Source organism: Stegastes partitus, unplaced genomic scaffold (genome assembly GCF_000690725.1).
Source record: "Stegastes partitus isolate 25-593 unplaced genomic scaffold, Stegastes_partitus-1.0.2 Scaffold499, whole genome shotgun sequence".
NCBI lineage: Eukaryota > Metazoa > Chordata > Actinopteri > Pomacentridae > Stegastes > Stegastes partitus.
The window spans coordinates 5,416-24,378 of NW_007578230.1; the positions used below are offsets into that span (position 1 = coordinate 5,416).

At 41.2% G+C, this 18,963-nt stretch overlaps 2 protein-coding genes across 2 annotated transcripts; one reads left to right on the top strand and one right to left on the bottom strand.

Moving 5' to 3' along the window:
• Nucleotides 1–388: 388 nt before the first annotated feature.
• oxa1l (OXA1L mitochondrial inner membrane protein) lies at nucleotides 389–6,959 on the top strand. The gene is made up of 11 exons (XM_008287395.1): nucleotides 389–547; nucleotides 1,660–1,794; nucleotides 2,647–2,736; nucleotides 2,833–3,133; nucleotides 3,266–3,409; nucleotides 3,504–3,589; nucleotides 4,645–4,809; nucleotides 4,953–5,057; nucleotides 5,173–5,335; nucleotides 5,523–5,603; nucleotides 6,698–6,959. The coding sequence occupies exons 1-11, from the start codon at nucleotides 437–439 to the stop codon at nucleotides 6,817–6,819; spliced, it is 1,503 nt and encodes a 500-aa protein (XP_008285617.1). The 5' UTR covers nucleotides 389–436; the 3' UTR covers nucleotides 6,820–6,959.
• An 83-nt stretch (nucleotides 6,960–7,042) lies between these two features.
• slc7a7 (solute carrier family 7 member 7) lies at nucleotides 7,043–18,692 on the bottom strand. The gene is made up of 11 exons (XM_008287396.1): nucleotides 18,459–18,692; nucleotides 17,907–17,959; nucleotides 16,130–16,753; nucleotides 13,220–13,345; nucleotides 12,962–13,106; nucleotides 9,917–10,040; nucleotides 9,729–9,832; nucleotides 9,493–9,589; nucleotides 9,252–9,401; nucleotides 8,342–8,525; nucleotides 7,043–7,813 (listed from the first exon to the last, which is right to left on the bottom strand). The coding sequence occupies exons 3-11, from the start codon at nucleotides 16,620–16,622 to the stop codon at nucleotides 7,740–7,742; spliced, it is 1,497 nt and encodes a 498-aa protein (XP_008285618.1). The 5' UTR covers nucleotides 16,623–16,753; nucleotides 17,907–17,959; nucleotides 18,459–18,692; the 3' UTR covers nucleotides 7,043–7,739.
• Between the last annotated feature and the right edge of the window lie 271 nt (nucleotides 18,693–18,963).

Sequence of the window (18,963 nt, forward strand, 5' to 3'; positions counted from 1 at the left end):
TGTGTGTGTGTGTGTGTGTTTTGCCTACAAAAATGCAGGATGTGTAACTGGTGTGTAACAGACTGTCCTTGATCATAAAGACAACATCAATTTTAGTATCAAATATTTAAGATTTTTTGTTTAAAATGTTTTAAAGCTAAATAATGTATGGCTCTTAAGTAAATTTCTGCATAAAGTTGCATTCAAATGTTATGATATCAACGACTAAAAATGAGGGGGAAAAAAATCTTATTTACCCCCTGTGTGGGACATTTAGGTTTGGGTCACTGTATGTATAAAACTGTATTATATGTGTATATATAATGACACAATATGGAGTTCCTCGCTCCAGTAAGCGAAACCAAACATAAACATCTAACTTTCGCGAAGCTTATTGTAAACAGCCAGGAATTTTGTCTGCTTACGCTTTCCGTAGCGGGGTATCTTTCCTGCCAATATGGCCGCCATCAGGAGTGGGGTGACTCCGGGCTGCTTAGCAAGATGTTTCCTAAGACAGACTGGAAAACCGAGCCGGGGCAGCCGTCCTCTTTCAGACGTTTGGAGCCATGTAGGTGTTCTTTACAATTTCTCTTGTTGTATTTTGTCTCTGCTCCTGGAACAAACACACAATTAGCGGCTTTCTGCGGCTAACCCGCTGGCCGGCTAGCATCCTCACTGCGTAGCTAGGTGCATGTCTTCTGTGTGACTTTGACAGTAACAGCCTCTGCAGGACAGACAAGGCCTCCTAATGTTTAATAAAATTGTCAGTTCACTGGGCCTCCAAGTCAAAACGGCAAGGACAGTTTAGCAAGAAGCATTGAAAGAGGTGCTGAAGACCATGAGTAGATTTCTGAATGTGTTTAAGTGTGGCTAACGCTAAATCTGTGTGGCTTCACATGTTAGCCGGGCTTTCATAGCAACCCTCAGCTATGGTAACAACCACTACAGTATTCCTCCAGTCGTAAAGATACTGAGGCAACTCCAATATGAGTTAAGCGTTGAGCCTTGAGGGTGAAGCGGTGTTAAACTCTGCCGAGTTAAATAACTAGTAAGAATCACCTGCTGCCACCAGAGGTCACTGTATCTGTGGTTAAAGTTGAACCTGCTGCACATCTGTTTTTGTTTGTCACTAGATTTTGGTTATAAGATGGTAGGCTTCTGTAGCTTATTATAGCTTTAAATGTTCAGACAGTCATCATAAAAGTGTTGGAAAAAGTAGTATTTGGATTGTGCCATACAGCTGTAAAAAAAAGCGCCAATATTAAGTTGATATCAAAAGTAATTTATTATTTTTATTGACCCAATTTTAACAAAGACCAGCAGGGAGAAAAGATGTTAAATTCAACCACCGTAGCCAGTTTACTTTGGAAATCATGTTCATGGTACCTCAAAATGGAAAATGCACAATTACATTAACTTATGCTCTGCAAGCAATCAGTCTGACCCACAGTACAAAACCCAAACATTTAAATTATCATTAAAAGCAGGACGTTCTTACATTTGAGGTGACATTAGAAAAGTAACTGGATAATGTAGGCTTCTTGCTTGATAGATGAAGTAAATATTTAATATCAGCACATTTATTGATTACTTCTCTGTTAAATAATTGCTTTATTGCGTAAAGGTTGTTGTTTAAATTGTGCATCTGGCTGAAACTCTGTCCTCCTGGTGTCCAAGCAGCATTTGCTCCAAAGGTCCCATCTACACACTGTGGTTGAGTGCCGCAGTTCAGCCACAAGGACTCTGCTGGGCCGCAGACACCATGGAAAGTTCCTCTGGGTGAACGCTGTGGCAGTCAGACACAACAGCTCACAGGTGAGTTAACACACAGGTAGCACCGATTCATCATTTATTTTACTATGTGAAGGCTTGTCACACATTGAACTAAGTTTGGCGGAAGATGAAAAAAAGTATTTTTGCTCTTAACTTATCTAGTATGGTGTGTTGTGCCTTTGTGAAAAGAACTGACAGTTAATCAGTATTGGTAATAATGGGTTTGAATTTGGTTTTATTGAGTTTTAAATATTTATTTGCTCCATTTAAAAAAAAAAATTGAATCTAAGATTTTACATCTGTTTTGTCGAAAGTGCAACAAGCCACATATATTGCAAATTCTAGACAGTTGTTAGACTTTGTGTATCCTGTATTTTACAGTGTGATGTATCATAAAACAATAACAGTTCTAGCTAATGTCCCAAAGCTCTGTTTGCCCCTGATGAGAATCGGCCTCCTCACAAAACCGAATAAGGAGTGACCAGCAAAAATATAATCTTTCATCACGTGATACACAGTTTTCTTTCTTATGACTGTAGGAAGTACATGTTGCTCATCCAGTAAATAGTGCAAAATAGTGCCAAACGCAGATTTGAAGTAGTGGCCACAATGGACCATTATAATTACTGACATTCCCACTTTGTCAGCAGTTGAGCAGCATGAAAAAATCTGACAGATGTAAATTATAACCTCTCACTGTATACTACACATTGTGAGCTGTTGGATTTCAAAGTGTAAGTAGAATTTTTAGTTCACATTTTAAATATTTTTTGTACCAAGTAAACTGACTCCATTTCAGAGAAAAAAATGTGAAATTGAAATCTGTGTTAAATGTATTTCTTAAATCAGTATTTACCTGTTACTGATATGCTAAGCTTGTCTTGACACTCACAGATCCCTCCTGAGGATGGATCCATGGCGGCTCCACTGGTAGGAGGTTCTGACAGCCCCATCCCCACCATCACACAACCAATCACTGAACAGGTGGCTGAGACTACATCTGAATCAAACCATCTACCTGAGGGTCTGTGTTACATATCAGCCTAAATCATATGATGTTTTTGTTATTGACATTTTCAGATCCCAGTTGAAACTGTTTCTGTGGTGGCACCAGTAGCGGACAGCGCTGCTCTTTCTCCAGTCCTGGATTCTTCCCCCACACTTGTGTCCGCTGACCCCACCCCTGTTTTACCACCCACGGTCCTTGAGCAGGTGGCTGATGCTGCACCAACTGCAGTCGAGGTCCTGCAGGCTGTGGCTACAGAACCGAGGTTAGCAGAGCTGGGATTGGGCGCTATGACACCAGTGGGACTCATCCAGAACCTCTTAGAGTACATGCACATGGATCTTGGTCTGCCCTGGTGGGGAGCCATTGTTGCAGGTAAGCACAGCCCAACAAAAGTCAATATACTGTATATCAGTGTCATTTTAACTCTGAGGCAGTCTGGGAACGTAGACAAGGGAGGTTGTGTGAATCTCTGAAGGTCATGTTTCCATTTCTTACTTTGTATAGGAACAGTGCTGGCTCGTTTGGCCGTGTTTCCAGTCATAGTGAAGGGCCAGAGAGAGGCGGCCAAGCTGAACAACGTGCTGCCTGAAATGACCAAACTGACCACCAAAATGACTGAGGCCAAACAGAGTGGAAACAAATATGAATGTAAATGTTCATTCCTCTTTTTTCCATTGCATTTTCTTTATCAGTCGCACTGTAGATGTTTCAACTATCATGAGCTGTTACTTTTCTGTTGCAGTTGCCAAAGCATACTCTGAGCTGAACCTGTTCCAGAAGAAGCATGATGTGAATCCTCTGCGTGGGTTCCTGGTTCCTTTAGTGCAGGTCTGTTGATTTCTTTATATGGATCAGCCTGCTTTTTGCTTTCTTCTTTGACTGTTTATTTCAAGGTGCTTAAGTTCCGATTTTTCAGCCAACTGCATTTGATATGCAATTACTGACTGCAATTACGATCATTTCATGACCATAACAGCCCTCACAGTGACATTTAAGAGTATTTCTAAACATGACACCTCCACCATTTTCCAGTCATGCTCAGACGTGATAAAATGGCATGATTTCTTTTTAACAGTTTAAATATGTATGTAAATAAGTAAGTAAGTGACACTGGGGCGCCCTGATAGCTTGCCTGCTTGGCTTCCCACCACAGCAGACATTGATCGATTGTGACCCATGGACTTGATTTGCTGTGTGTCATTCTCCCTCTCTCCTCCCCACCACTATGTCACTCTTAAACTGTTCCTTAAATACAGACTGGAAAATCCACCAAAATCATCTGTAAAAAAACCTTAAAAACAGGTTGAAGAAATGTGGCACTTGCTCCATCTTCTGTTTAATACTGTGTACTCAGAAACATGAACTCAGTTTTCATTATCTCTGAATATTCATGTGAGCTTCACAGCTGTTAAAAGGTGTTTTGCACATCTTGGGTGTGTGTGTGATTTCTTATGTTATGTACTGACCTGGTATTGACAGACTTGTTTATAGATTTTAGTACAATCAGCTTAAAGAAAGTAAATTCCAGAGGACAAAAGGGGACTAGAGCGTACCGATTAATTCACAGCCTTTACATAAAATCTATAGATAGAGTCTGTACATTGGATTCTAGCGTCTGCTGTGTTTTTTGCCAATAGAGGAAATGTGAATACCAGTTTCATCAGAACCGTTGTGTTTGTTCAGATATTATTTTTCTTGAGCGCAGCCATTTGTGAAAACACTGGAGGACCTGCTGAGCCATTCATAATGTGCTCCATACAAATTTAAAACTCAAAAAAATTAGGGTTTTGACATTTTAAGCTTTGTTAGCAGGTTTTCCCCCTTTTCTGTCTAGTCTTAGTGTCTGTTTACGATCAGAGCAACTCACTGTGAATATTCTTCAGGCACCAGTCTTCATCTCTTTCTTCATCGCACTGAGGAAGATGGCCTATCTGCCAGTGCCGGGCTTGCAGACAGGAGGTCTGCTCTGGTTTACAGACCTGACAGCAGCAGATCCTTTCTATATTCTACCTTTCGCTGTCACCGGAACCATGTTCTTCATCCTGGAGGTGAGGCAGCTCTTACTTGAAATGTCTTATTTTCCAAAACAAACACAGCAGCAGAAAAGAGAGTAAATGTTAAATAATATTGATCAAGATAATCTGTACTTCAGTGCTTTTCTGTACTAAACAAGTGTCTTCTGTTCTTTCAGCTGGGTGCGGAGTCTGGTATTGACAACCCCAATCTGCGCGCCATGAAGACTGTGTTCAGGATCATGCCCTTCATCATCCTCCCTCTCACTATCAACTTCCCTACGGTCAGTCTGTTATTGACTCGCATGTTTTTGTTCCTCTCCTACTTGTTTCATCTTACATCATCACGAAACGTCACTTATATCTCTAACCTCAACTTTTTCCTCCACCAAACTTCAGGCGGTGTTTACCTACTGGCTGACCTCAAACTGCTTCTCTCTGGCTCAAGTGGCTCTGCTCAGACACCCCCTAGTCAGACAGAGGTTCAAGATCCCTGAGAGGATCAAGCACCCAGCCGCCGTCATGCCCCAACAGGACGGATTATTAGACAGCATGAAAAAGGGTTGGTGTTTCAGATCAATACTATTGTGGAACATCGGATTGATTAGATTTTAGTAGTAATATTAAACCATAATATGCATTTTTTTCTTTGATTCACTCAGAAAGAAAAAAAATTCAAAGAACGAGAAAAAAGTTGCAACTCTGATTTTTTCTCTTCTGTCCTTGTTGTAATTGTTTTGGGTCTTTAGGCTGGAAGAACGCACAGCTGGCCCAACAGCTGGAAGAGAGGGAAAGACGGATAAAAAATCATCTGGACCTTGCTGCAAAAGGTCAGTTCCACCACTGCATCAGCAGCTCCAACATTTAGTTTATTAGACTTTTTTTCAGCTATATGCCACAGAAAAATTACTCTAAATGAGAATAAAGAAAGAAAAAGGTAAAAAAAAAAAAAAAAGAGTATACTGCCATGTGAAAGATTACAGCGTATGATATTGTATGATATAATTCATCACACAAACTTTTCAAAGCTACCTGTTGGATTTGTAGTTTTGAGAAAGTAAGTAGCTTTTTCAGAACTGCATGTAAAGATGTTAGACTGTTGAAAAGCTACTGACAGCTGGCTTTAAAGGAGTCATGGGCTTTATAAAAAGAATGCAAAATATACAATGCAAAAATACAAAACTGACATGTTCAAGTGACTCCAAGTGTAGGAGAGATGCGCCCTCTTGTGGCTGTGCTGACTTATTGCAAACAATTGTAAATCACAAAAACATTGGTAAGGAAACAATTTACATGTGATAATGAACCAGCAAATATAATTGAAAATGGTCTATTTACCTGAATCTGTTATTCTCTTTTAAACAGTGAATAGTGATCCCACTGAACAAATGTCTTGCTTTGTTTTTTTATTTGACTTTAATGGCTGCAGTTCAGGAGTCAGACATTTATTATCCTCCTGCAGCTTCAGTCTCAGTGTTGCAGATTTACATATTTTAAAGTTTGCTGCTATTAAACTTCCACGGCTGGATCACTCGCAAAGTCAGAAAGTGAGAAAGCATGAATATTTGAAGGAGTGAATGTAGACTTTATCAAGTCGGAATCCTGAATTTTGCAGAGATTGCAGCACCTTGACCCAGTGAGTATCTTATACATGTATTTCTATTGCTTTTAAGTTATTTTTTTTCCAACCTTTAGACTTAAGCAGCCATCAGCTGTCCTGATAAATTCCTAAAGTCTTGTCTCCTGTAATGTACTTTCTCACTGTTTACAGCCAGATGATTAATTGAGAACATAACTGGTGATTCAAGTAAAACTTTGCTGCATCCACTATTTTTGGGTGCTATTTTGTGTATTTTTACAATAAATGCTAAAATACACATATTTCAGTTTGTTTGAAATGAGTCCTTTCCATTTTTCTGTGCAGGTCCACTGAGGCAAACTTTCACCCACAGTCCTCTCCGGCAGACGCCTCCCATCGCTGCAGCGTCAACCAAAGGCAAACAAGCTGTAGCCAAGGCGAGGCCATGGAAGGACACGATTGGATAAATCTGATTTTGCTGTTAGCTTGATGGTATAATGAATTGTGTACATATTTATGGATAGAAGAAGAGAGGAGGTGTTGTTGGGAAAGAGTTGTCGCTATGTATTATTCAAATTAAAATGTCAACTTTGCCTCAAAACAACCATTTTTGGTGTCTGTTGTCGTGATATTGTGATTACATGTGTCGTTTTATCCTTGTGCTTGGAGCAAAATGAAAGAAACGAGTCATTTTATGTTGTGAACAAGTAATTTTATTATAAATACGTGTTTGCAGCTCAACTGTTTCTTACATTTAACAGTCCGTGTTTGAGTCAGACAGCGCAGAAGAATGAGTTAAATTGTGTAAAAATAGCCCTTTACTTCACTAGACATTGCTGCTAAAACCTTTCATGAAATATCTCCCCAAGATGAAAGAATGAAGAGTTTTGTCATCTTCTTTCTTCTGATGTTTGTTTTTCGTTGTGCGTTATTATTCAGGCTGTTTCTACGGTCAGCAGTGCTTTCAGTGTCAACGCGCTCTTTAACAGTTAGAATCATAATTTGTCAACTTCTAGTCATATCAAAAAGGCATTACAAGTTTGTCATTTCACACAAAATACTCATATGGCATGTCAATTAAATAATCCTCTACTGGTACATACAGTTCTGTAATAGAAACAGGTGATGATTTCTTCAGGAGTCCATTAAAGTGTTCACTCTGATGTTGTGGTCAGTTAGTTTTGCCAACAAGCACCCGGGTGCCATCATTCACACATTCATTAACATTATCACCGGGTGATGTTTGGCAGGTCAGAGAGCTGGGTTCAGCTCAAGCCCAAATGTTCGTCCACATTGAGGCCTTGTGGAAGGAGCGACTGGCCGAGATGAGTTCAGTCTGACATTCCCAAGTTGTCAGTCTCCGGCAGGGTGTCCAAATCGGGCGCCTCTACTCTGCCTTGTCGGTGTCCATCTCCGTCAGAACAGAGTAGCACACTTTCTGGATTACTATGCCAGATTTAGCTGAAAGAAAGAGCAACAGGAGGAAGGTTAGAACAATAAGAGCTTAAGTTTGTGCTATTAAAAACAAAAATACAGCACCACTTTCAAACTAAGCATGCCTTATATTTTTAAAATTCACCTGTAATGGTTTTCTTGCAATGTATTTCAGTATATGTAGTTAATTGTTAGACATATAAAATGTAATCAATAATTTTGCAATGCCCCAGCAGTCATGTCACATAAATCACAAAAACAAAAGCAAACAATATCCAACAAATGGGGCCTTAATCTTAACTCTAATATGTGTTGAAATACACTGTGGCACGACTGTACCGAGTAATATATTGCACATTAGTGTTGCAAGTTAATAGATGTTATAGTACGGTCAGCTGCAAGATTTCACAGAAATAACTACGTTGGATTTACCCACAGGTAGAGGGTTAAGAAGTAGCACCATGTATAGAAATCTACTTTGGTGTGATAATAATAATAGCACTTAAAATGCTTAAACAGCAACTGGATGCTTGCGAAACTTGCACCCCGCCTTACCGATGAAGCTCCGTAGCCACAGCGGCCTTTTATGGGCCGGAGTGTAGCAGCAGAGGAAGTAAACAGGCACTCCTGACAGGGCGATGCCGATGCCGATCAGAGAGTTGACGGTGTCGCTGTAGAGAGGCACCACCACCAGGAAGACGGTGAGGAGGCAGAAAACGATGGGGAAGAACAGACTGAGCTGAGGAACAAAAAGGAGAAGATCATAGTGAGATGGTGATTTTAATAATCGCAATAAATATATTCAAACAAAAATGTAATATGTTGGTAATCATCAGCTCTGTAGCACCATAGTTAAAAAAAAAACTAAACATGCAGCTTTTGGTTGAGCTGATCCTGACCAAGATAGAAACCTCTTCTTTGTTTTGAGCCTGGTTTTGTGGTCTTGCATTGTCCCTGTAGTGAACACTTCCTCAAAGTATAATTTGTAATGCTTATTTTTCATGTTTGTAGCAGCTTTTTAAAATCGTATGTAGCTATTTCTACATGTTTTACTGCATATGTGGAAAAATTTGTATTATTTTGTTTTTGTCTTTTTCATGAAACTAATTCTTTCCTGCCTTAAAATGACTTATATGGAACCACACTGTTACTTACTCTAGAATGTGCAACTTTATGAAGCTTCTGCCTCTCTCTTCATTCACCCCTTCCCACTTGCTGCAGCTTGAGCACACCAGCTCACCTACAACTCTGCTCAAACACTTTAAAACTACTCTACACACTGCCAAGTTGTAATATTGCAGTTGTTTAGCCGAAAACCGATTCTGAATAGGAATCATGATACAGAAAGTCCCACCCTGTAAGCCCATAGGATTGGGTCTTTAGGTTTGTTATGTAGGAAACCCTGGAAGTTTGAATCTGTGTTTTCAGATAGAAATGCCCAGCCATGGGGCATTAACTGCATTACCTTTAGGGGTCTCTTTCTGTCTGGCTCCTTCCAGCGCAGATATAGTTGCCCCAGAATGGACAGACCAACAAAGAACCAGTAGCTGAAGCTGTAGTAGTTGATCAGCCTGAAGACGTCCTCTACGCACAGGTATATGAGAGCCATGAAGCCCTGCAGATGAGCAGCACAAGAAATATGAGCATGGGTGGTCAAACTGAAGTGTTCAATAAAGCTGGAAAACAGAAAAGAAAAGATGACTGACGTTGAAGAGCAGGGCGGGGATGGGAGTGTAGCGGTGGACATGGATCATGCACAGGTAGTCGGGCAGGTGGCCCTCCCTGGAGCCCACGAAGAACAGCCTTTAGAGACACAAAAATAAAGGTGGTGATGATGGGGGCTTGCTGACTGACACATGACAATGAGGGAGGTTTTGATAATGCAGGGATTAAGTGACTGCACATTGCACTAATATAATTATAAAAGGGTAGAATCAGTCACCTGGAGGCAGCCAAGATGGAGGCGTTCAGTCCACCGAAGCAAGACAGAGCCACAGCCAAGGGAATAGTCCAGTTCATGACGCCAAACACCTGGTCTGCGAATGTCTGCGGGGAAAGGACAGTGGAGTTTTCAACAAGAGCTGAATATAAATGTTAAGCTTAAGTAATTGAGGATGGAAGGGAACTTACCACAGCTACAGCATCACTGTCTAAGATGGCATTGATGGGGAGGATGGTGTAGTAGGCCACGTTGGTCAGGATATAGATCACAGTCACAATGGGCATGGAGATAGCGATGGCCAGAGGGAGGTTGCTGTAGTTCACAGAAACAAACACCAGAGGGAAGCAAAAGAGATGAGCTACAGATTCTTACAGTCTCTGATGTTCAGGGTTTGTCAGGAGTCTCTGGGTCAAAGCCGATCGACCCCGTGGGTGAGGGAAGGATGAGGATTGGGATAAGGTGCGGTTGTTTGTCACTTAATCTGCCTGGGAACTGTAGGAGAGGCTTGTGATCTAATCACATGTGTAGTCTGGCTTCATTTGATCAGTGTTTGGCAGTGTGAATCAAAGCAAAAGCTTTACACACACTCCAACCTTTCAGATCCTTTCATCTATTTTCTTCACCTCGTTCTTCATCTCTCTCTGTTGTTTGCTACTCAGTAATTTGTTTCTGATTGGTTGACGTTTCAGGAAGACAATGCCACAGGTGTTGATTAAATCACAGCAGAACTACCTTAGCTATCTAAACTTTTTATTGTCTTTGTGTCCTCTGGAAAGAAAGAAAGCGTTTTTTTGTAAGATTATTCAGTGCTTAAGACAAAATAGGAACCTTTGTAGAATGTTTGTAGCCACACTCGTAGGTTGTACGTAGCTTGTTTGAATGTAGAACTTTGAATATAATGACAACAGATGTAAAGAGAAAATAATGGAGCTTGTGTTATACATCAGCATGAGACAGAAGTTTAAAATGTGAGCTAATAAAAAGTTTTATTAAATTTATTAATCATTGATGTCTCAGGGAAGGACATGTTGAAAAGAAGAAACCGATTAGGGAACTGCATCTCTTGCAGAGTGATGAGCTATAGATGTGGGAGTCATTTGCAGTTTTTTATTCAATTCGCACCATAAAAATGAGTCAAATGAAAAATGGGTCTAAAACTTTCATTATCATTTTCCTTGTAATTACTTGATAGTTAGAATTGTCTTTCAGTTGTTCATGTTTGGGTTGTGACCTCAGAATTAAATTTTTGTACAAAAATTCTAAAATTACTCAATACTATAATTTTCCGTTTCTGTGTTTTGTGTCCAACTACAAACTCAAAACCCAGATGTGAACAATCATGAACATTTATCAAGATTAAACTAAGAGATGATCATCCCTTTGTAAAATAAATAAAAACAATAATTCAAGTTTCAAACCACAGTGGTGCAAATTGAACAAAGAAAGCAAAGAGTTTCTCCTCTTCACACTTCCTACTTTTTTGTCCAGTGTAAGTAGTGAAAGACAAAATCCACAGTTCCTTTTTCTGTACTAATATCATCCAAAGTTTTCCTGGTGCCAATATGAGGCTCCAACAGAGTTAGACTAAATCAAAGCTGACACTCTCTTCAGTAGAAACCTTTCCTAACAAGTGTTTCCTTGCTGAGCTGCAGATCAAAGATATTAACACCAGAAGAAATTTCATCAAAGCTCTTGTAACTTCAGTAGACACTGACTAGATTTGGCTACCTCTGGCTGCTGAAGTTCAGATATTCTTGTATTGGCAAAGAGTAAAGACTTTGTAGTGGAAAAATACTGCATCTGCATGAAGAATGTCAAAGCAAGTTTCATTAAGTATGTACTTCGTTGTTGTGACAGGCTGCAATACACATCACTAACACTTAAAATGACACCTTACACCCCGAGACGTAGACTGTACACATATGTTGGGAATGATGCATGTGCTAACTGGTTTTGTCGTTTCTCTGCCGTAATCCTTTTGTTTTTCATAATCTGGGGAATAATAACATGGCTACCGTTCTGTCCGGGATCCACACATGATTACATTCCACCTTCAAGATTCACACATCAAACACATCGATCAGTTAAACTCCTGGTGGCGTCTGTAAAATCATAGGTGAGACATGCTGCACTTACATCCCAGATCACACCGGTGAGGGAAAAACCATTCAGTTAGCAATTCAGAATCTCACTGCCCTTCAGACTTATGTGCGACAATATACACCCGGAGCAGAGCCGGGGTTTGATCCCCTATTCTTGGTTCATTTCAGGGACATGGGGCCAAATACTTCTGAGAATTGCCACCCCCTTCATTGCTGTAGGCGTACTCTTTTGCTGTTGTTTCACCTGTATTGTTCCCGTCATACGCTCGATGACTACTAAAACTGTTACATCTGCTTTCTTACACTGAACAGTGCTGTTCCTCAAACTGACCCTGATCACAAACCACTTGCATTCGATTTGGATGACGACGCCTCTGACACATATTCTGATCTCTTTGAAACATGCATTTCAAGATTGCAAGATTAGTGACCGTACACAAGGAAGAAGTTGTTCATGTCAAGAAGATTATAGGAAACACAGCCTTGTCGCATCCAATGTGTTTAGACTTTTGATGTCTGATCCAATGTGTTCAGTCCTCTAATGTCTGTGGACGAGTACACCCTGTACCCCCAGCTGTTGATTACCAAGCATGGGATTGTTGTACTACCGCTGGAATACCAGTTAAATACTGACCACGCCTGTACATGTATGAGAATACCACGCTGCCTGCACTCATGTGTACTCTCCTGCAGACTGCTTGCATTCTGTGTGACCTGTACCTTCAAAGCTTTGAATAAAACAAGACAAAGACAACTCAAACCACTGGACTTCATTAAGATCATAGAACATTTCCACAACAACTTCAAGTTTTGTTAACCTTCACTCGCAGTAGGACTTTATTAAGAAGTGACCCTGAGATGTCCAGCATGAACAAGATGACTGTTTAAGTGCTCAAAGTGAAATCTTTCAGTGAAGAAAGTTAGAATAAAGGAAATATTTAAATCCTAAATGAAGATGGATTTTTTTGTTTTTGCATTAAGTGGTGGCTAAGCTCTCATAGTTGCACAGCTGTTGCAGTACGAAATAGCACGTGTACCTAGAATCAAAGCAGATTCACGTCATGTTACGCACTGCCACAGGAAAACCAATAACTACCATCATCCCACTTTCACATCTCCTGCCCTCCTTACCTTTCTGGGTTCTTGATCTCCTCTGTGACAAAGTTGAGAGTGTCCCATCCAGAGTAGGAGAACAGAGCCGAGTACAGAGCCAGAGCAATGTGTCCGGGGTCCTGCGATGAGCCCTCGAACAGGCCCTCGAAGTTCTGAGTGTGACCTGGGGTATGAAATTCATTCAATTAATTTCCTAGCCTCTACTCAAAATTCTGACATTTAGCATCTTTTATGCAGTGCAGGCCTTGAAATGTGAGTCATTGATGGCTTGAGCACCTTGTCCAATCTTGACCAGGCCAGTGATGATGACGGCGATGAGAGCGATAACTTTGGCGTAGGTGAAGATGTCCTGGACCCTGGTGCCCCACTTCACGTAGGCGCAGTTCACAAAGGTCAGCAAACCTGAGGGCAAGCAACCAAAGCGTAAGACATGCACTTATTACTCATTTACACACTGAAACGAACCATTCAACAGCGTCAGCGGTGACATTTGCTCTGTAAATTGAGTGTGAGCCAGCATGTTTCCGCGTGAGAGTGCGGCCAGTTTAAGGAAACGCTGCTGCTGACTCAAGCAGACCGGACTGTTGTTTTTCAGACGAGGAAACAGCTGAGTGCAGCACATACAAGCCAACACACACACACACACTGAAACACACACAGGTACAGTCAAGTGAGCCAAACTGATCGGATGACCTTGTATGTGTCAGCTAGAGGTTGGGGATTTGTAACATTTCCACTTATTGACCCACAAGCTTAACTCCTGATAAGAAACTCATCTGCTACTTTTTCCTTATTGCCCTCCTTCACCTTGAGTAGCGTTAATGTTCTTGGGAAACTTGTTTTTGTGCTTCTCCCTGCAACTTATCACTCTGTGGACTCTTATCAGTACATGATAACTCCTACTTCATAAATGTAGCAATAGGAAGAATTACTATCTGAGTAATTAGGGTGTAACACTGAGTTTCACACAAATTACTTGGATTGTAGGATTCATATCAAAAACCTCCCCAAGAAGAGTGTTTTTTTTTTTTTTTGATCTGACCAAATTATTACCTGCAAACAAGCTGAGTGGACATAGATTAACTACATGAGCATCAAGTTACTCCAACTCCACACCAACATCCAAATCAGCCAGATGTTTAAAGAAGACACCAAAACAGGATTACATCACTGCTCTCCCCTCCACGTTGACCACTGAGACGCCTCCAGCAATCATAACACTATCATCTTCCGCCACATTGACAGGCGGAGGATCATAACAGGTCCGTTCCCAACAGGACGCCCGCTCAAACACAACAAAACACAACGTCTCAGACGGAGGCGACCGGCGATGAGCGATGGAGAAGGAGGCTTTGCCACACAGAAGGAGAGGCGCAGTGTGTTGACAGTGAAAAGCTAGAAGGGTGGGAGGTGTGAGATCAGGTTGGCTGACCGGTAGTGGAGGTCAAATGTGGTCCAGATGTGAGATGAAATGGAGATCCTCAAAACTGATTCAGTGGAGTCACGTGCTGATGGGAAGCTCTGACATTCATTCAAATCGTTGAACTGACAGGTTAACAGTCAAGATACAAAAAAGGGTAGCAGAGGATTATGATGTATTTTTGTGTAACAAAGTCATGCTTCCTGTGGATGTAAAAGCTGATTTCTGTTATTTTGTGATGGTTAAACAGTTCTTTTTATCATGTAATGCAGAGACCTGATAGAGCAAAACTTTCCTTAACTTTCACACTTTATAACTTAGCTACATATGACACCCAACATGCAGGTACAAAATAGTATCTGATTCATGTGGGATCGCTTGCAAATAAGTGAAAAAATTAATTATAAAATTATAAAATACAGATTCAAATTCTCTACTTGATAAATTTCAATTGTGAGATATTAAACTATAACATAGTAAGTCAAAATCTAAGACAGTAAATCAGAATTGGATGATACATCAGCAAAATATTCTGACTTAATAAGTTAGAATGTTAAATACTCAGTCAACGTCAAGATTGTTCTTAGGATTCTAAAAAAATATATACCATTTTGTCAAAAACTTTAACCTATAAAGTTAAAATTAATACGTTAAACATCATATTCTGACTTATCTATTTTTAATTTTTTATAATGCATTACATATATATTTTAAAACTTTTATTTTCCTGACAGAAATGGCCTTCTGTAGTGATTAGACCACTCTCTGTTTGGACTGACTTGAATGACAGTTTGCCCAGAACTCTATTCTAATCTTGGTTTAGAAGACATTACAGTTTCACACTTTCAGTCTCGCTGAGATTTTTTTTTCTCACTAACAGGAAGCAGGTTTAGTTTGCTGTTAAGCTTCACTCCTGTCCTGAGCTGTCGGTAGCCTCTCAGGTCAGAGTCTCCCTGCAGTAAGGACTTTACCTCACAGCTATCAGCCCTCCTCTGAGCGCTGCTTATCAGTGCGTATGTGCATGTATTAAGTGTGTGTTCATGCATGCCTGCCTTTCAAGTGGGTGGGTGGATGCAAGACTAATATTGATTGCAAGAAGAACACAATGCGAATGTATCTCGACTATCTAGCTTATCTGTGAGATGTTGCCTTTACAAGCCCTCTATCGCACTGTATGTTCTTGACTTTGTGTGCGGTTGCCTGAGTGTTGGTATTTCTCCGCCTCTGAAGTTGCGCTCAGTTGCCTCGGTGAGCACTTTGGTGAATTTCTTGTTAGTTTGATTCATGCACGTTGTCACCTTTGCTCTTTCACTGCGCCGTTGTGTAGTTCTAGTTACCTCAGCAATCTGGGCTGCATCCATGTGGAAAGGTTACTTCTACATTTATGAACATGTTGTTTTTTTCGCTGTTTCCCAGATCAGAAAAGGCGGTGACTCGTGTCCACATGTGAAGAGCAGACAGAGCAGGATTTCTAAATCACTGCTCCGACGTTGAGTAAAAGGCTTTTTCCCCTTACTGCTCCTAATCAGTGCATATGATTTTAGGGTGTTCCTCAGTTCCTCTTTTATTTAAAGTCAGACCTGCTGACTGCAGCAGTCGTGTCACCATTTTTCACTTCTCTAGTCTCTACAGCTCACGTGCTTTGTCTTAGACCTCAAACTATGGCAGTTAAAGACGTCATCATTGACACATACTCACTCATACACTGACTCATCTGTCTGTTGCTAACCCCAACATTCAAACACACTTTCCAGATGTGTACTTACATATGCAAGCAGCAGCCAGCAGCCTGTTGGCCAGGTATGGAGCTATACAGGTGGGGAAGATGGGCTGCATCATGTAGTTGGAGAATGTGATGGCGATGACGGCCTGGCTGGTGGGCTCAATGATCAGCAGGGAAGTCCACAACCGGATGAAGGCCATGAAACCCCCAAAGGCCTCCAGGATGTAGGCGTAGGAGGCCCCGGACTTGGTGATGGTGGTCCCCAGCTCGGCGTAGCACAGGGCCCCGAACACGGAGAAGATCCCACCGACGGTCCACACCACCAGAGAGAGGCCATAAGAGGCGCTGTGGATGAGGACGCCCTTGGGTGAGACGAAGATTCCCGAGCCGATCATGTTCCCCACGATGAGGCAGACCCCGTTCAGGAGGGAGATCTCCTTCTTTAGCTTCATGGACTCCTGCGAGCCTTCAGACTTCACTGATGGGGAGCCACCATTACTCGCCTCTTGTGTCGGAGCAGCGCTGTAGGATGCCATTGTTGCAGTTTGGTGGTTTATTTATTAATAAGAAAACAGATTTTGGTCACAATGAAAAGGATTTTTGTCCTTGATGTGAGGCTGAAGATTCAAAGTTGTTCCTTCAGCTATCTGTGTTTATCTCCCGCCATCTGTAAAGGCAACACAAAAACTAGTATTAGTGATGCTGTTACCACGGAGACTGACCTGTCATAGCAAACACACAGCAAATACTTGTGTTGTTTCAGGCCTGTCCAAATCTAGTCAAACAAAAACATATATACATGCCACGAACGCTAATGTAGGAACAAACATGCAAAAAAAAAAAACCCTCAACACAACACTTGTGGGGACACTGTTGGATTTGAGAGCAGTTTGGTGGATTGGAGAGCCATTAGGCTGCACAGCAAATGGCCTTTTAAGGTTGAGTGTATTGACAGAGACAGAGGGAGAGGAGCAAACACGCTACATGCCTGAAAACACCGGCTCTTCATTGGTAACCATAAGCTGAGGAAGAACTACTGACCGAGACACATACCCGCCCACAAAATCCACCTCATGCAGAATCTGAGAGCGTCGGCATAGTGGCCGGGAACATGTTTGCCAAAGTTGATTATCTGCCGCATGCATGGAGTTTGATAATGAGACGGACACGCTAAGCAGCATGTTCATTCACCTTTCTGCAAGACTGGCCTCACTATATTATTGTTACTCTCCTTTATTAGGCTCTGACTTTCCACATTGTAACACACAAACTTCCTAATTATTTGCCTTAAATTTAAATAATTGTTAATGGAGTTTTGAATGAGAAAGACAGCAAAACATTATAAGTGATCTGACATGCCTAAATATCCACTATCCAGATTATCAATATGAAAAATACAAGCTCAGATATAATCATCATTCCAAGGTGATTTTGGTCAAAACCTTCAGCTTTTTAATAAAGCGGTTACGCCTACATACATCTAAACATGATAACCTTTTCACCAAGTGTATCACAGGTTTTAGCCAAGATGCCTTTTCCTAATGAAGGTCGCCAAATATAGATTGATCAAACATGTGACTCAGGCTGTAGGAAAGTTAGAAGCAAATATTTAGATAGAGGGAACAGAAAAAATGATCCCACTAAACAGACAATTCAGTCTAGGTTCATCAATCCTAGTGAGTTAACTTGATATAAACATGCACAAGGACACCTATTACACCTTCGTCTAGGTTTTAGAGGTTTAGAATGAAAATCAGCAACAAGTGTCAGAGTGTGAAGCTTGTGAAGAAAACGTGAGAGTGGCTGAGAAGTTCCGATACCTTGAGACAACAGCAGCAGCAGATCAGCAGCACATGGCTTCACGAAGGAATGACTGCAATGAAAAAGGACAGTAGATTGAGAGACTCACTCAAAGCTCTCACAGAATTAGAGTACAAGGTCCACAAGCTGCTGATAAGCAGTCCATCTTGAGTCACTCACCTATTACAGCTGACACTTTCTTTGTGATTAAAAAGGCGACAATCAGTGAGACTAACCTATGTTATCATATCAGGAGGGGAATCACCGAGTCGCAGGATGTGTAATTTCTAGCGTATCTTCCCACTTAAGGGGAGCTATTATCTGATTTGTCATTTCCCAGCATGTAAAAAAAGAAAATGTGTGCGAAAGACAAACTCATTTCACTCTCTTGACTTGAGCTGTGCAGTGCTAAAAGGCAACCAGACACACGTGGAATTGCATCATAAATTGAGTCAGCGTTGTAAACCAGTCAATTACTGTCTTTTATCAATCGTTCATCTTCTTTAATGGCTAGAAAAAGCCACGTTGAGTGGATACAGTGAAGTACATGCAGCTGTTTTAGAGTCACTCACCTTTTTCAGATGCCTCTCAGCTCGTCCTCTTAGGCGTCCAATACTTCTGTGGTCTTCCTACTGAATAGAAATAATGCCTAATTTCTAATTTGATTCACCTCTCCTCTCCAGCTGAGTGTCTCATTGTTCTGTCTCTCTGTTCCAGTCAATAATAAGCCTCCTCCTGCGTCGTCCTCCTCTGTCTCTGTGCTGCTGTTTCCTCTTGTTTTTGACTTTGCGCCGTGTTCCACCTCTGCACTCCTCAGCTGATGCACTTGTGGCTTTTATGCACTTCTGGTTTCCAATGCTTTACTACCAAGGAAACGAGTCAGAGGGAGGGCAGGAGGGGGGAGGTTTCCCTGAATCGCATTGTCTCTCCTGAGTGAGTTTCACTGTAAAATTATGGGGTTGTAATTAGATTAGCGGGCACATCAAATAGATCTTATCATCAGTGGAGGACCTGGGCTGGTACAGCTGTTCCTCTGATAAATGTTACAGTGAAATTGACAGCAAAGCTCATTATTAT

Excerpts from the sequence above, each read along its gene's own strand:
- oxa1l (XM_008287395.1), top strand. The coding sequence starts at position 437 with ATGGCCGCCATCAGGAGTGGGGTGACTCCGGGCTGCTTAGCAAGATGT. Across the intron at positions 548-1,659 it reads TTTCAGACGTTTGGAGCCAT|CATTTGCTCCAAAGGTCCCA; the intron begins GTAGGTGTTCTT and ends GTGTCCAAGCAG. Across the intron at positions 5,336-5,522 it reads ATTAGACAGCATGAAAAAGG|GCTGGAAGAACGCACAGCTG; the intron begins GTTGGTGTTTCA and ends TTGGGTCTTTAG.
- slc7a7 (XM_008287396.1), bottom strand. The coding sequence starts at position 16,622 with ATGGCATCCTACAGCGCTGCTCCGACACAAGAGGCGAGTAATGGTGGC. Across the intron at positions 9,402-9,492 it reads TCCCCGCCCTGCTCTTCAAC|GGCTTCATGGCTCTCATATA; the intron begins GTCAGTCATCTT and ends GCTCATCTGCAG. Across the intron at positions 7,814-8,341 it reads GTGGCTACGGAGCTTCATCG|CTAAATCTGGCATAGTAATC; the intron begins GTAAGGCGGGGT and ends TCTTTCTTTCAG.